The sequence below is a fragment of the Astyanax mexicanus genome, chromosome 13 (assembly GCF_023375975.1).
Source record: "Astyanax mexicanus isolate ESR-SI-001 chromosome 13, AstMex3_surface, whole genome shotgun sequence".
NCBI lineage: Eukaryota > Metazoa > Chordata > Actinopteri > Characiformes > Acestrorhamphidae > Astyanax > Astyanax mexicanus.
Genome location: NC_064420.1, coordinates 27,998,265 through 28,015,704, shown reverse-complemented (window position 1 = coordinate 28,015,704; position 17,440 = coordinate 27,998,265). Strand labels below are relative to the sequence as shown.

Genomic DNA, 17,440 nt, shown 5'->3' with positions numbered 1-17,440 from the left:
TTCTTGATTTGTTTGCATCCAGGTGAAATGTTCACAGCTGTCAAACAATGGACCAAACAAAAAAAGTGACCTATTTTTTGCACTATAAGGCGCACCAGATTATAAGGTGCACTATAAATGAACGGCTATTTCCTGGTCTATTTTCATACATAAGGTGCACTGGATTATAAGACGCATTTTATGCAACACTAGTAGCATAAACTTATAGCAGGAACAGGGGTGTCGCCAAGTTATTCTTCTAATTCAGCAGGTCTCGCTGCCTGTAAAGCTAAGCTAATTAAGTAAACAAAACTGTAACTCTTTAAAAATCAGACGAATCAGACAAGTCAAACGATCGGATGTTAATATACACAAATTTCTCTCCTGAAAACTGTTTATTTGGGCGAGTAAAGCGCTTCTGTTTATTTATACTAAGCTTAAATTTCAAGATTTCCACTAAAGCTGAAGCATTAGCATTAGCGGCTAACTGCTAGCGCTGCTCAACAGCACTACACCGAGGAACCCTGAGTGTTCCGGTAAGCCAGGGTGACATTAGCTAGCGGTTCATCCCACGTAGCTTGTTTTACCATGATAAACACGCAGGCTATAGTCCGATATACTCACCTCTGAACGGTCAAAGAGCTAGCGCTTAGCATGGTTAGCGGCTAATGCTAATGCTGCTCCAGCGGAGCTAGCCAGAGAAAGCAGCAGGGTACAGGCCGATAATACTCACCTCTGTACGGCCAAAGAGCTAGCACTTAGCGCGGTTAGAGCTTAATAAGGGACTAATCTCTAGTGCTGGGATATATCTTAAATCAATATAATTTATTAAATAATTGAACATTTTACCTTTATTACAAGTAATTATCAATTATCACTTAATAAAACAATGCATTTTCTTTGGTACGAGATTGCTCAGTACGAGTTCCTCAGTTGGTTTAGTGTTTGACTTCTTTTCCACATAGAATCACAGAGTTTTTCACTAGGTTTTTAAGTGAACAGTAATGCATAACAGTATGTTAATACTTTGTTAATACTTTATTTTTGTGAGAATAAAGTATTAATATACAAAAAAATAACCTCTGGTATATAATCAAGAGGAAGATGGATGCTCACAGGCCATCAAACCAAGCTGAACTGCTTGAATGTTTACGCCAGGAGTAAAGGCATAAAGTTATCCAAAAGCAGTGTGTAAGACTGGTGGAGGAGAACAAGCCAAGATGCATGAAAACTGTGAATAAAAACCAGGGTTATTCCACCAAATATTGAGTTCTGAACACTTAAAACATCAGTTTTTATGTTTCTAAATTAATATGAACTTGTTTTCTTTGCATTATTTGAGATCTCAAGGCATTCTGCATCTTTTTTTTTTGTTTGTTATTTTGGTTGTTTCTGGTTTTGCTATTTATAGGTATATATTTGAGTAAAATGAACATTGTTGTTTTATTCACACACCATTTTTCCCAAATTCCAAATAAAAAATGTTGTCATTTAGAGCATGTATTTATTTGCAGAAAGTGAGAAATGGCTGAAATATCAAAAAGATGCTTTCAGACCTCCTCAAATAATGCAAAGACCAGTCTTACACACTGCTTTTGGATAACTTTATGCCTGCACTCCTGCTGCAAAGATTCAAGCAGTTCAGCTTGGTTTGATGGCTTGTGATCATTCATCTTCCTCTTGATTATATTCCAGAGGTTTTCAATTTGGTAAAATCAAAGAAAAGTCATCACTTTTAAGTGTTCTCTTATTTTTTCCCAAAGCTGTATATATAAGGTTGTTTATAATTAGGGATACTTGTGTATTAATCTAGCATTTCAATGTGCACTGTGTTGTATACAGCATACCTTGAATGTGTTCTCTTTTCTCTCTGTTTTTGTCTCTCTGTCTGTCTGTATCTTCTGCAGGACAGGATTCAGATAGATAGTGGAGCTCTTACCATTGCCTCAGTCAACCTGTCTGATGCTGGCATGTATCAGTGTGTGGCTGAGAACAAGCATGGCATCATTTATTTTAGTGCCGAGCTGGTGGTGCTGGGTAAGTCATCTTCAAAGCCTCTTTTTCATCCTGTTTATCTTGTCCTCTCTTGCTCTCATTCTCTATGCGATCCATGTTGCTTTGTGTGTACAGAATGTGTGGTTCGCTGTACCTTAATGCAGTGCACTCTGTTCACTTAAGTGCATTTGAGTATTGTTATGGATATCTGCAGAGCACTTTTTATGATTTTATCTGTTTTCATAAGGATGTGTATTTTAAAAAGATGTTTATTGGCTGTTTTAAAGACAGTTTGAACCTAGCATTTACCTTGATGCTGCACATGTATATTACTTGTCACAGCAGTCAGCATTTTAGATGTTTTGGTGTAATTTCCTTTAAAATATTGTTATTTCACAGCTGTTACTTGGGAAAACTCTATAATTGAAGGCTCTAGGACCCTGTTGGGCTGCATTTGGCCTGGATGCTGCATAAGATACGATTAGGCATGGTGGTTTACAGGTTCCATATGCTACCCTGCAGCACATTCGCCTACAGGTGTTGCAGCTGGGCTTGGTACATCCTGCTCTACACTCATACTGTAGGTTGCCAAAGCTGGCGTCCCAGCTGGTCCCATAAATGCTCAATTGGCAATAAATCTGGCAAGCAAGCATGCCACCAAAGTGTTGCAATCTAGCAGAGAAATTCCCATTCCTGGGAGGGCCTTGCTGTGTGAGAGTGAGCATTATCCTGCTGAAAAATGGCACAGGCGATATTGCAAAAGTGTTACTTTGCCAAAATGCGGATGTATATCGCAAGATTAAACAATACAGGGCCCATAAAGTCACTAGCCCCACCCCCAACCCGAGGAAAACAGCAAAACAACACTAATCGGCCCTTTAATCAAGCATTTAAATGACTTTTTAAAAGGTAAATAAGAGCGTTTTTCTGGGATTAAAAGTGTGAATTCAGCTGTAACTGGAAATATCTGCACAAAACTGTGCAACTGGACTGATGTGCACAGCTTTGCACATGTGCGTTTACAAGCACGTGCCCAACCATGTGGATGGAGGCCATGCGGTTACCTCTGTCTTTACTCCAGCCACCCCCCACTCCCTCGCACTCCCCCTCCCCTTTGCGCTTCTCAGGCAGCAGCCGGTTACTTACACAGACACAGAGACAGCCCTGTGTATCTACTTCTTGTGTCAATAATCAAAACATTGCAACATGACGTGTTGGATTTAATTGCCTCATATGCGCATATCGCGATGACGATGCTTAAACAATATATCGTGCAGCCCGTGCAGCAAGAAATTTTTGCAAAAGAAATGTATTTTACTGACTATAAAAGGCACCGTATTATAAGGCGCACTATTAATTAACCTCTTTTTTTGGGTCCATTTTCATGCACAGATTTCTCTGTGTAATGATTCTCTGTGTAGCAGTTCATCCCACATAGCTTGTTTTAACACAGTAAACATGCAGACTACAGTCCAATATACCCACGTCTGAGCGGCAAAAGAGATACCTAGCGCTAAGTGCGATTATCAGATAATGCTATTATTGCTCTCCAACTTCAATAAAACTCCTGAATAACGCTGTACTTCAGTGGCTTTACTGCTCCTTACAACCTGACTGGTAGGATTCATACATAAGACGCACCAGATTATAAGGCACACTGTCCATTTTTGGGGAAAATTAAATTAAACATTTATTTTTGATAAATAAGTGTTGTTACGACCCCCTTTTTTACGGGTAAAACTCCCAACTAATCAAAACTTCTAGGGTTTAGGAGGCAACAACATAATAAAAGAAAGACTCAGATAGATTTTTTTAGTAAATATGTATTAAGATCAAGACAAATCACTTAAGTACACAACAAAATAAAATAGAAAAAAAGACACAGAACATAACCTACCTCCCCACAGAAATACGAAAATAAACGGTACCCACCCCTACATGTGTAGTGTAAAGTTAGTGTAAAGTACAAAGACTACCAGAACTAATTTAAGTAAGGTTTTTACAAACAGTAGGCCCCAGTCTATAGGCCTATAACTCAGAATGTAGTATACAAAGAGTATTCACAAATGAAGGAATTCAATTTCCCATAGACCACATGGTGATCAAGGGACACCATGGGTCACTTGCTCTTTGTGAATGTCTGATATACAGGGGTTGGACAATGAAACTGAAACACCTGTCATTTTAGTGTGGGAGGTTTCATGACTAAATTGGTGCACCCTGGTGGCCAATCTTCATTAACTGCACATTATTGCACCAGTAAGAGCAGAGTGTGAAGGTTCAATTAGCAGGGTAAGAGCACAGTTTTGCTCAAAATATTGCAATGCACACAACATTATGGGGGACATACCAGAGTTCAAAAGAGGACAAATTGTTGGCGCATCTGTGACCAAGACAGCAAGACTTTGTGATGTATCAAGAGCCACGGTATCCAGGGTAAAGTCAGCATACCACCAAGAAGGGCCAACCACATCCAACAGGATTAACTGTGGACGCAAGAGGAAGCTGTCTGAAAGGGATGTTCGGGTGCTAACCCGGATTGTATCTTAGGGTGTACTCACACTAGGCCCGGTTGGGTTGAATCGTGCCGGAGCACGGTTCGGCCCCCTCCCCACTCCCCCGCAGGCCTGCACTCACACTGCGCTAAACGATCCGTGCCCGAGCACGCTTTCGTCATCAACAGGTGACTTTTGTTTTGAAGAACAGTATGCGCGCGCAAAACAATGGATTTCAGGATTGTACTGTTGTTTTTGTTTCTCTGGAGTCGTTTTGGGCGTGCAAATACGCAACTGAACCAGAGATTCATTGATTGTGCAACACAGCGATTTACTGCTAATCGTGCTGCACGTGTAAGAAGGTTTTTACACAAGCAGCAGACGTCCAGGGAGAAATTTGCAGCTTTACTCGCGGACTACAATTCTCGTTCATCAGTAAGGTAAGAGACGTACTTGCTATATACATAAATAGTGACCAAAGGAGCGAAACATAAAACTCAAGTAATAATAAAATGTGTTTGTTGTTTAGGACTTGTAGATAGTAGTCCTAATTTATTATGGGTAACACTAACCATTATGGTGCTCTTTAGAACCCTTTTCAAAAATATTATATGCAGAATTGTGTATAAAACGTCCTCCGTTTACAGTAGCGTCGCATCACTGACGTCATCTTGATCCGTGCCCGGGCACGGTTTGCGCTCACACTGCATCTGTACCGTGCCCGGGTCCAAGTGAACCGTGCTCAGGCCCACCTCTCCAAGCGGGCCCGGGCACGGTTCAGCGTACCGTGCCCGGGCACGGTTCGGAGCGATCACACTAGCCAAACGAACCGTGCTTTGGGAGGTAACCGTGCCCGGGCACGGTTCAGATTGCCTAGTGTGAGTACACCCTTAAAAACATAAAACCACAGCTGCCCAAAATCACGGCAGAATTCAATGTGCACCTCAACTCTCCTGTTTCCACCAGAACTGTCCGTCAGGACAATAAATTATTTCAGTTTCATTGTCCAACCAATGAATAGAAGACATCATCCAAATAGCAGCAGCTGAGATTCACCTAAAAAAATCTGAATATAAAAATAGCACATACAATCCACTTTTAGACGTAACAGTGTATGTTAAGTATTTACACCCCAATTTCCACTCAAAAACACACACACCCTTAAACTGATACCCACAGTCTTGTCTGAAGAACATGATCAAGTAGAAGCATACTGTAATGCCATATTTCACATGTAACTGGTGTTGTATTCAGCAGACTGTGGTGTTCACTGATGTTAAGAGGCTCTCAGTGGGTGAATTGGACTATATCCTGTTCTCTCATTAGAATAGAAGTTGGGCATTTAGCCAAGGTAACAAGCTCCGGTAATGTTTAGAGAGAGAGGCTTTGAGTTTAAATCTGTACTAAAGATTTCAGCATCCAAACCATAATATCTCAAGTAAACCTTGTTTTTTTCTTTCAGTATGTCTATTAAAAGCTCCAAATGCATGCATTTTATTCAGAGAGCTTGTATAGGATGCTGGAATTCACTTTACATTGATAGCAAATAGCGTAAACTGTATCAGGCTAGTGAAAATTAGCAGAAATTAGTGTTAACAAAGTTAACACCTTCAAATATATATTTATACACTGTATATTTAAAGCCCTGTTGCGTGAGAGCTGGTATTTCATGCCCCTCTAGTGAGGAATATATTATTAAATAGTTTTTAATTTTCTTTTTTTTATTTAATTTTACATTTCAACTATTGCAAGCCTGAGTCTTAAAAGAAGAAGAAGAAGTGTTATGTTTAATTTGTTATTATTCACAGGATATCGTCATTATTTATCTGATTAATTTTTATATTAATTGACTCCACTAGTTTTACTGTAGATTTTTGGATTTCAATCTAAACTGTTCTGAATCCTGATTCAATGTAATACTTTTCACACTATAAGGCGCGCTTAAAATCCTTTCATTTTCCCAAAAATCGTCAGTGTGCCTTATAATCAGGTGTGCCTTATTTATAAATTTTACCAGTCAGGTTGTAAGGAGCAGTAAAGCCACTCCACTGAAGTACAGCATTATACAGGATTCAGTTTAGTTCAGTTTAGTTTAGTTTAGTTATTAGCATTAGCCGCCAACCACGCTAAGCACTAGCTCTTTCACTGTTCAGGGGTGAGTATATCAGACTGCAGCCTGCGTGTTTACCATGTTAAGTAAGCTACGTGGGAAGAACCGCTAGCTAAGATCCTGGCTTACCAGAACACTTAGGGTTCCTCAGTGTAGCGCTGTCAGGTGGCATTTACTAGCGCTAAATGTGGCCAGTGCTAGCAGTTAGCTGCTAATGCTAATGCTACACCCAGACTTAGTGGAAATCTGAAAATCTAAGCTTACTGTAAATAAACATAAGCGCTTTACTCCAAGGGCGTAGGAGCGGGTTTGATATTGGGGGGGACACATTTGCCAATATGAACCCAAGCCCACCCTATAGTTTCCTAGAACAACATTTGTGGAAATTACTTTTAATTAAAAGTAAATTATTATTAAAAGGTGACTTTACAACCTAAACATGTTACTCCACGTTACAGTTACTGTTGTTAGAAAAGAATATGAATGCAATGTCTGAATTATATACATATAACAAAAATGATCAGTTATCACCTAATATTTAAAATAATATAACAGATTTGGTTATTATTATTATTATTATTATTATTATTATTATTATGTATTGGCATGTCAATTCTGTCATATCTTTACGTTTTCTCCTGCGCTTTATTTTTTTCTACTGAGAGCTCTTCTTAAGATGGTGTCCTTTTATGTAAAAGAATGTAACTTTACGTTTCATAGACATGTGGTCACTGAACTACAAATGAACAGAAGTCACGTTACAGCAGTATTTCTCAACCCTGTTCTTACATATTCTACTGCATATTAACACTGTTCTCCATATTCTAGAGCTTCCTCTGCTTTAAAGGCATTTAAAAGAGTAAGTGGTGGTATGATGTGTTTAATACACTGCTGGATATACATGATTAATTTAGGCTCCATAGGGGGCTAAGAGATTTTAACAGGTAAACTCGGTAAATTACTGTTTATTAGCCGATCAGCTGGATCAGGTGGAAAACACAATTTTGGGGCAGTGATCAGGGTTAAGAAACTGCTTTAAACTAAAACATAAAGTACTGTACTATATTCTGGCTAACCACTACATCTGGCTTCTAGTAAACTAGTTAGCTAAATGAATATTCGTTCATTATAGCTCACAGTAAGTCCTGTAATCCTAAATTAATTGAAAATGAAACAGTGATTAGCTGATCAGATACAGGTCAAGTTGAACATTACATATATATATTTTTTTCTTTAACCCTGACTCCCTATCTAATTAATTTAAGTTAAACTAACTCACTAACACAGCTGCAGTTTATTAATCACAGTGGGATTAAACTTTTTGCTGATTCAGAGACGTGTATTTTTAACCAGCTATCAGAAACATATCATCACAGTTGACGTGGTTAAAGGGATAGTTTGGTATTTTTGACATGAGTCTGTATGGCATCATCATAACCAGTGTCGTGCATCCACACTGACTTACCCCCCACAGCGTCCTGTGAGCCGAGTTCTTGTCCAGTTTAGGTCAAAGCGAAAGTAGTCCGGCATGTTTGCTGGGGTCAGGAAAATAACTCCTTTTTCTTCCCAAAGCAGTACGTGTTCAAAAGAGTGATTTATTTACATCACAAAAAACTAACCCTGCAAAAGTCACGCCTCGTAAATCACTTGGGTCCTACTTTCTCTCATTTCGTATCAGTGCGCGTCATTCTGACAGCGAGCTGCGCACGCGTCAACTTGTTCTGTGTTTTGGCAGTGCTTAGCAGCTGTGTTCAGACTAGCAACGCAAATGAGCTAACTTTAGGGAGAAGTCTATTGGCTTTTATATGCTTTGTAAACACATATATATATATATAGCTAGGTGTGTGTGTGTGTGTGTGTGTGTTAAAATGGTGCGGACTTGTGACTATCCAGGCTGTAGCAACAAAGATGTGGCTGATTCTCCGCAGAGTTTTCATCGTTTTCCTGTGACTGATGTTGCTCTGAGGAAACTTTGGGTACTAGCGCTGGGCATCCATGTGGACACAAAAGTGGAAAAAATAAAAAAGCTTCGTGTTTGCAGTGCGCACTTCAGCGATGATGACTTTTTATCCACATGTCCTGGACAACGACAGATGAAGAAACGGATTCTGAAGAAATCTGCTGTCCCTGCACCCCAGGTAAATAAAACTGTAGCCTACCAATGTTCTCTACAGCATTCGCTCATAGCGTAAAAAAGTTCTCAACACACCAGCATTCAGGAGTGCAGGGAAGTCACTGTTGTTTGTGATGCAAGCAGCTGCCCCGCTGACATCCTCATCAATGGATAGGTCTTGCATCTCGGGCATAACTAAGTCCCACTCGTGGCAACAGTAGCATTCCACCTCGGTCTGCATTATTTCGCACTTGAAACAAGTGCACCAGGATTTGTCGGCCACCCTGGGTATCGCAGCTCCAGCAGTGGCTCCAGTTTCATCTTCCACCACTTCTCTGTCCACCCTCTCTCTTTCTGCCCGATCTAATTCCATTTGGCGAAGTTCAACATCTATATACTCGGGTTCATAAAGATATCCCCGTGGCTCTGAGCGGTGATCAATGTTTTCCTCGTCACTCTCGTAGTCAGACATGTTCTCGAGGCGAGAAGTAAACAAAGCGACCCAAACACGTAGGCTAGCTGTCAGGTTGCAGCGCTGCGCGCATTGATATGGAACGAGAGAAAGTAGGACCCAAGTGATTTACGAGGCGTGACTTTTGCAGGGTTAGTTTTTTGTGATGTAAATAAATCACTCTTTTGAACACGTACTGCTTTGGGAAGAAAAAGGAGTTATTTTCCTGACCCCAGCAAACATGCCGGACTACTTTCGCTTTGACCTAAACTGGACAAGAACTCGGCTCACAGGACGCTGTGGGGGGTAAGTCAGTGTGGATGCACGACACTGGTTATGATGATGCCATACAGACTCATGTCAAAAATACCGAACTATCCCTTTAACCTACCGTTACCTTTTTTTAAAAAAAAATCTCTTTATATCCAGATCGGTTTTTAAATCAGCTGCTGCTGCAGCCCGATCCCGCTGCTAAATCTCACAGCGAGGGGGCGGGGCTTCCACCACCAGCACACTGCCTCTCCTCCCCGCGTCGCAAAACCAGCAAGCTGATTGGCTGTTTCTACTGAGAGGCGGGAATTAATACATGAACTGGCTCCGTGATTGGTCCGGTCTGTCTCCTCATTAATAGTACAGCTGATCTGAGCGAAACGATATCATTTTTGGGGGGGACAAATCCACCTGTTTCTAATATTGGGTGGGACATGTCCCACCCATCCCCCCCGGTTCCTACGCCAATGCTTTACTCACACAAACAAACAGTTTTCAGGAGAGAAATCTGTGTAGATTAACATCCAGTGCTCGTTTGAATTTAAATATATATTTCTAAAGAATTACAGTTTTGTTTACTTATCTTAGGTTTACCTAACTTAGTTACTTAGCTTTACTTAACTCAGCAGCAAGACCTGCTGAATTAGTGACGCATAATGCACCTTATAATCCAGTGCACCTTATGTATGAAAATAGACCAGAAAATAGACTATTATTGATAGTCCGCCTTATAATCTGGTGCTTTAAAATGCAAAAAAATACAGGAAATTATTTGTTAATGATTATTTTATATAGTAGCAGTAAAAGTCCAAGTAAACGTAGTTGGTTATGGATGGTGGCAGTAGCTAAAGGGTTGGCAGCTGGTCTGAAAAAGGTACAGAGGTGGATTTAATTTTGATTGGATGTATGAAGTACAGAGAATATGAACAGATTATCATTATTATAACTTCTTCAGTCGTGCAGTAGATCTGACTATAATACCTTACTAAAAAGAGAGAGTCAGAAGGTAACACAGACATGAGAACACTCTGAAACAATGGCATCCATACACTCCATCGTTCACAAACCAGATCTCATTTTACCACAGTTCACTATATCAATGAACCTCTGGACCTTCAACATTTATCTAAGTAGTGACCTTTATAAGACACTGCTTTTCACCCACTTCTGCTCAAAAAAAAACTTCTCAAATAATAATACAAAAAAATAACTTAAGGTCAAAATTTGGTCACTTCAAATTTATGCAGGAATGTTGAAATTTTGTACAGGTTTAACAGGTAAGTAAGGTCAGCGTATTTTACTACTTTCAGTGCATCAAAATACCCGTTTGACTTCCAGCAACAGCCCTCGCCTTCTGCTCTTACCTAAAAATAATACAAATAAATGGAGAACAGTCTCACAAAGTCCTCCTCCTCTGTTTTCTGAATTTCCTATCAGCACATTGATTTTGCCACATTAATAGCAGAGGGAGCAGAGAGCTGCGAGTCAGTCATGTTAATCCAGTATTGATCGTCTGGAGAGAGAGAAGAGAGAGACAGAGAGAGAGAGAGAGAGAGAGAGAGAGAGAGATGGTGTCTCTGATGGCACGGCAGCAGATGCGCTCGCTGAAGGAAAAAAGCTGAGAGCAAACAGTGACACAGGCCACGTTCGTCCTTCTGTCATCAGCTCAGAGAGAACAAGAGAGGAGAGAGAGAGAGGAGAGAGAGAGAGAGGGGGGGGGAAAGGAAGAGGAGAAAAATAGAGCCGGGGGGGAGGGGAGAGGGTGTTGAAACACCCCTGCTTTATAAGGCCAGAAGCGATTGCAGCGTTGAATACTGCAACCAAAGCAGTAGCTCACTCTAACGCTGTTAAAGCAGGGGGCAGCTGACCTCTATGGGCTAATTAGGTAATAGCGATGGTGTCCCCCAACACTGTGACCAGCCAGCAAACTGCGAAATACTCAGAGACTGCAGACGGACGTTCACTCAATAACACATTCACACCCGTTATATTGACCTCTGTAAAGCGGTGGTTATGTCTGCTGTGAGGCAGTGGGAAGCCCGGATGTCCTTTAGTGCTGGGACTGAAGTACTGCAGTATCCAGAGCTCGAAATGTCTTCTGGTTTGAGTTGAGATCCAACCAAGTGATTTAAAATTGTGGCCTGGCCTTTAAAATGTCAGTTTTAAAGGTTTTTTAAATTTAGTTAGTTATTCAATGAAAACTAATGTTGTTACAAAGCAGCTTTACAGAGATGCAGGGCCAATCTTCTTATATATGAGCACCACAGTTTTGGATTGTGTCAACAGTGGCAAAGTAAAACTCAGAATCCTGATATTATCATCTTGTAATATACCCGTGCCATCAGGGAAGAAATATAAAATCCATTGATGGAATAACCTTGTCTATATTCAGTATATTCAGGTAGTCAGCTGACCTCATTCTTTCAGCACACACTGTTGCTGAATCTAGACCTGATCAACTGCAGCAAAATGAAACAGCCCTGAGCTTAGGAAAAATAAAGAGTAAATGTGAAAAGTAAAAATAAATAAAAATCTGCTGCTCTGTGTCCAGGAATGATCCTTGGCGATGCTTTTTCACGCCTGTTAAATTGACCTGTGTGTATCGATGTTTATATCCACTGTGAGGCAACGCTGTATCATTCCACACAGCTTCTCAATGATAGAGAGCTGACCCTAGTTTGAAGTATGATGGATCACTGCTGCTTTCCCTCACTATTTCATGAACCCCTCCGTTCCTCCCCCCACAGCTTCACCGCCAGACTTCTCCAGGAACCCGCTGCGAGGGCTGCTCAAAGCCAAGACGGGCAGCGCGGTGAGCATGGCGTGCAAACCCCAGGCTTATCCCGCTGCCATCAGCACCTGGAGGAAAGGCAGTGAAGTGCTGCAGCAGAGCAGCGAGAGGTAGGAGCGTTTACCTCTCCGTTCTGTGTGTTTTTTTTTTTTTTCTCGGATACAGTGCTCCTGTTGTGTCTCATCTTCTTTTTTTTTCTACTGCTGTATCTCTCGTGGCTCAACCCCTCTCCTCTCTTTCTATTCTATCATTCCTCCTCCTCCTTTTCTCCCAGCCTCTCGCTGCCTGCCATCACAGTGGGCTCACTGCATTTTAACAGCTATCAAAAGGGACAGAGCAAGCGGCGGTTGTGGTGGCCCACTGACCATAACACTCATGAATTATTAAGGAGCCTATTAGATCGGCCTCGCAGGGGGTAGCGCGGCATTTTGGGCCGAGTCTGTGAGGTATGAAATGATTCGTGGTAGGAGGCCACTTGAGCAGGCACAACAGCGCCTTTAGCTCCACTGTTTGGTTCGGATATATGTGTGTGTGTGTGTGTTTTCCCCCAGTTTTCTAATGAAGTTGGATTAAGTAGTTTGGGGGATTATTCTGTCGAGGAAATTGCGGGTAGAACAAAGGGATTTGCATCATGCCACAGCGCATTTGTTTGGAGAGCACTCAGTGAGACATCCCCAGTCCAATTTAACTGTAAGCGCACTGGGGAGAAAGAAGGGGGGGAAAAGTGGAGCTAACGCTATAATAACATTCCAGTGTAGGGTTTATAGCATTAGGAATCTCATTTCACAGAGCTGTCTGCATCGGGAATGCGGCACAACTACCAACGTGTTCATGAAAGTAGCGTTTTGTGTCGTAACGAGGGAAGAACTGGCAGAGAAGGGAGAAACAAAGGAGCTGTGAGATATCCACAGGGGTATTGTGGCATTGTGATACACTCAGCTCACGATTCAATAGGCTCACGATATTTGTCTCTGTTACTGTTTCTATGTTGTTGTGTAATCTTCTACTGCTAATGCTGGAGGTCTGAGTGAGTGATGTGAGAGATGTTGAGTAGGGGCAGAGGGATTCTAAGATCAGAGGTTACTCAGGTAAAAGTATAGATTGTAGGGTTTAAAAATAGTTCTGTAAAAGTTGTAGCTTTTTGCTCAAGTAAAAGTGTAAAAGTACTGGTTTCAAAACGACTTAAAATATAAAAGTAAAAGTACCGTATATATGAATTTTACCAGTTTTACAAAGTTGTAAGGAGCAGTAAAGCCACTCCGCTGAAGTACAGCATTATAAAGGAATTTCAGTAAAGTTTCTCCAGCACAGAGGCTGGAGTAGGTTTAGCATTAGCTGCTAACCGCAGCGCTAGCTCTTTTGCCATTCAGAGGTGAGTATATTGGACTGTAGCCTGCGCAATTTCTGTGTTAAAATAAGATACACGGAGTGAACCGCTAGCTGATAGCACCCAGGGTTCACCAGAGCACTCTTGGTTCCTCAGTGTAGCTCTGTCAGGCAGCATTTACTAGTGCTAAGCGCTGCTGTTAACTGGGATTATGGCTGCTGCTAACCGCACTGTTAAAAATATTGGAATTCTAAGCTTACTGTAAATAAACAGAAGCACTTTATTCACCCAAATAAAGAGTTTTCAGGAAAGAAATCTGTGTAGATTAACATCCAGCGCTCGTTTGAGTTGAAAAGACGTTCATTGATACTACTCCTTATAATATGGTGCGCCTTATAGTGCGAAAAATATGCTAATGTAAGTTCCATTAATGCCAAAAGAGTGTCAGAATGGTATATGTTTGTACTTCTTTACATCCAAACACAGTAGAATTCACACTATCTGGATGGAGAGATTAATCTGGAAAGGGTTTTTTTTTAACAATGAACACAAGCTGAAATGAAATAGTAGTAATGAGGCTTTTTTTTTTTTAATGTAAGGAGTAGAATGTTCAGATAATTTTGTGAAAATGTGAGGGGTAGAAGTAAAACATTATCACGATACCAAAGACACTCCGTGTCACGTCCTGGCCTTGTCTCATGTCTCTGTGTGTGTCCCACGTGACCTGTGCCCCTGTGTTCTGTCTCAGTACTTTTCCACCTGTGTCAATTTGTAAGCTCCGCCCCCTAGCCCCAGGTGTTTCCACTTCCCTTGTATGCTATAAAGCCTTCCTTTGTCTCTTGTCCTTCGTCGGTCTTTGCACCAACTCCTGTTGTTTTGTCTTTCTAGTGTTTCTCTGTTTCATAGCCTCTGTTCTTCGCGCCTTAGTTTCTGGTTTGTTCCGTTTATTTTGTGTTCTTAGTTATTTGGTTATCTTTTCTAGTTTCTTGTTTTATTTCATGTTCCCTAGCTCCTTGTATATATTCCCTGTTTGTTTGTTTTATTACCATTATCTCTAGTTTGTTTATGTTCTCTAGTCTCCCTCGTTTATTTTGGTTTATTATCTTTGTTACGTGTTTACTTGTTTCTTTGTTTATTTGTTATTTATTTAATAAATTATTTATTTCGCCCTTACCTGCACTTGCGTCCGTCTCCTCGTCTCCCTGCCTGGCTCATTCGTGACACTCTACTTGCCCTAAATCCAGCTGTGTGATGTGCAATTAACTAGTGCACTATAGATCGCTAATATGTAGTATTGTTTATGCAAGGTAATTATTTTGCCAAGTTTGGCCCACACTTCCTTTTATTTATGCTGAAACGTGGATTAAATCTCCTAACTAACTAAATCTCCCTTTCCTACCACTCCCTAATCTTCTTGTTCCTCTCTCTGGTTCACATGCAATGTTGTGATTAATTGATTTATGTTTAGTTGACCACTTGTGCACTGTAAGATGCACCTAAAATCCTTTAATTATGCCAATTATCCCAAAAATTATAAATTCACCTTGTAATTCGGTGCGCCTTATGTATGAATTTTACCAGTCAGGTTGTAGGAGCTTGTAGCAGTAAAGCCACTCTGCTGAAGTACAGAGTTATACAGGAGTTTCAGTGAAGTTTCTCCAGCACCAAGACTGGAGCGAAATTAGCATTAGCTGCTAACCACAGCCCTAGCTCTTTCGCCGCTCGGAGGTGAGTATGTCCGACTGTAGTCTGCATGTTTACTGTGTTAAAACAAGATATGTGGGACAAACAGCTGGCTGATAGCGCCCTGGCTTACCGGAACACTCAGGGTTACTTAGTGTAGCGCTTTACTTGTGCTAAGCGCTGCAGTTAACTAAATTACTGGAAAGACCTGCTTGAATTAGAAGGGAACCATGGCGACGCCCTTGTTCCTTACTATTGTCGCTTAAAATACATCTTATAATCTGTTGTGCCTTAAATATAGACCAGAAAATAGACGTTCATTGAAAGTGTGCCTTATAATACAGCGCGCCTTGCAATATCATAATATTTTGTGAAGTTGTGTATTGTATTGAGAGCATTGTTTGATGTTTAAAGATACTGTTCTGGGTTAAGTTGAGCGTGTATTGTACAGTATTAAGAGTGTGTATTGTGGGTTAAATTGAGAGCAACTCTCACAGTTACAAGTGCAAACACGCATTAGGTGTCACTGAATTAAAAGAGTGCAGCTGATATCATTAATCTCAACAATGTGCTCTTCTTTCACATGATCACATGAATGTGCTGTTTCACACGTAGTTATTAAATGAATTGTTAAGATTATTGTGAATGTAAGAAAGTGGGATCACAGATCACTACACGTTCTAAAAGCGCCGTTGAGTGGAACAGTTAGTCTCGATGCGTTCGGCAGCACTTACCCGAGCCGTTAGGAAGATGTTGGGGAATCCGCAGCAGAGAGTGGCTGGTGAGAGTGCACGGCTGAGTGTCGTGATGGCACCGCGGTCCAGAAGGGCCTTTGAGTAATAGGAGGATGATGCTGCTGGAAATGCGGCGCTCCATTACAGGCCTCATCAGCCTCTGCATTTCAAGGAATGTTTACTGTGAGTCATAAACACGTATCGCGCCGTCGCCGCAGAGACGCACCAGCCAGCTGCGAGCATTACGCCACATCGCGAAATGATTTATAGCCCGTTCTACTGAAACACACTTTCGCGCTCCCTTTCTCCACGCTCTGAATAAACTAAGATGAAACTTCTTGGTAATCCAGAACGTGCTCTGTTAGCGGGATGCAGGTGAGATGTGGATTTGATTTTGCATGACGCTTCATTTCTCTCTTGCAGAGTAAGTCTTCTCCCTGATGGAACGCTGAGAATCGTAAATGTGACCAAGACGGATGGAGGGATCTACACATGCTTGGCCAGAAACCAGTTTGGGACAGCGAGCACCACTGGAAGACTGCTCGTCACAGGTAAAAAAAAAAATTAAAAAAAAGACAGATGCACAGTGCAGCACTAGAGTTCTATGGACTTTTTTTGGATTTTACAGAATTTAAATTGTATAAAATTGTACATTTGCACAAGTTTGTCAAGTATTTTCAGATTTTAAAAGTATTTTTTTGTAGTTAAAGAGGACATAGTATTCAAAACGTTCTTTTTTTGCATGCTTTTGTTTTTACACTTGGCTCTAAACTGCTCCTATAAACGCTCCAAGCATGAACTAGATTGTTTGTATTTTGCCATTTAGCACAAGCTAGCATTAACGTGTGGTGAACACTCCAGCAGCAGCTTATTTGTATTACCGTAACTGGTAAAAATAGAACTTGTGGAAGTGATTTTGTGCAACGAATTTCAGGATTATGTTTTGTACAGCCGTAAATAGACCTATGCTTGTGTAAAAAAGAGGTATAATTTGCCCCCTTTGACTCTATGGGCCCTATTTTTTGGGATCTGTAGGCGAGGTGTCAACTGTGCATCGTGCAGCTTGATTCTTCATATGTAATGTAAAAATTGGGGTTGGGCACTGCGGCGTGTCTGTGTTCCATTGCCAAGATATGAATGGACATCTGACGCTTGACTGTTGTCAGAGTTTTAATCCCAGATGCCTCTGAGCCCAGAGAAGTTGAAGGTTGAAGGTTTCCGTTTTTGGCCAAGTCTGTGAGGTGTTACATTTGTAGTTCATTGAAAATCAAATTTCTATAATGCTATTTACCCCTTATCAATCCATAAATGGATGATATTATGTATGTGCTTCTTTAGTTTACAATGGGAGATGCTAGGCCAACAACAACTGTTAGTGTTACCACCAGTGTCATCGCTGTTCCAGTCTGGAAATCATTTTTTAACACAAGTTTATCATTTTACCAATTTTTTCGTCCCCAATGTCCTGCCATATTTCACTCTATTTCACTAT

At 40.9% G+C, this 17,440-nt stretch overlaps 1 protein-coding gene across 1 annotated transcript in view; it reads left to right on the top strand.

Annotated features, from left to right (window-relative positions):
• Positions 1-17,440, top strand: part of cntn3a.2 (contactin 3a, tandem duplicate 2) — a 167,982-nt gene that overhangs the window by 98,933 nt on the left and 51,609 nt on the right. Inside the window, exons 10-12 of the mRNA XM_022677584.2 lie at positions 1,887-2,016; positions 12,161-12,314; positions 16,372-16,499. Coding sequence (XP_022533305.2) covers positions 1,887-2,016; positions 12,161-12,314; positions 16,372-16,499 — 412 coding nt within the window. The remainder of the gene's footprint in view (positions 1-1,886; positions 2,017-12,160; positions 12,315-16,371; positions 16,500-17,440) is intronic.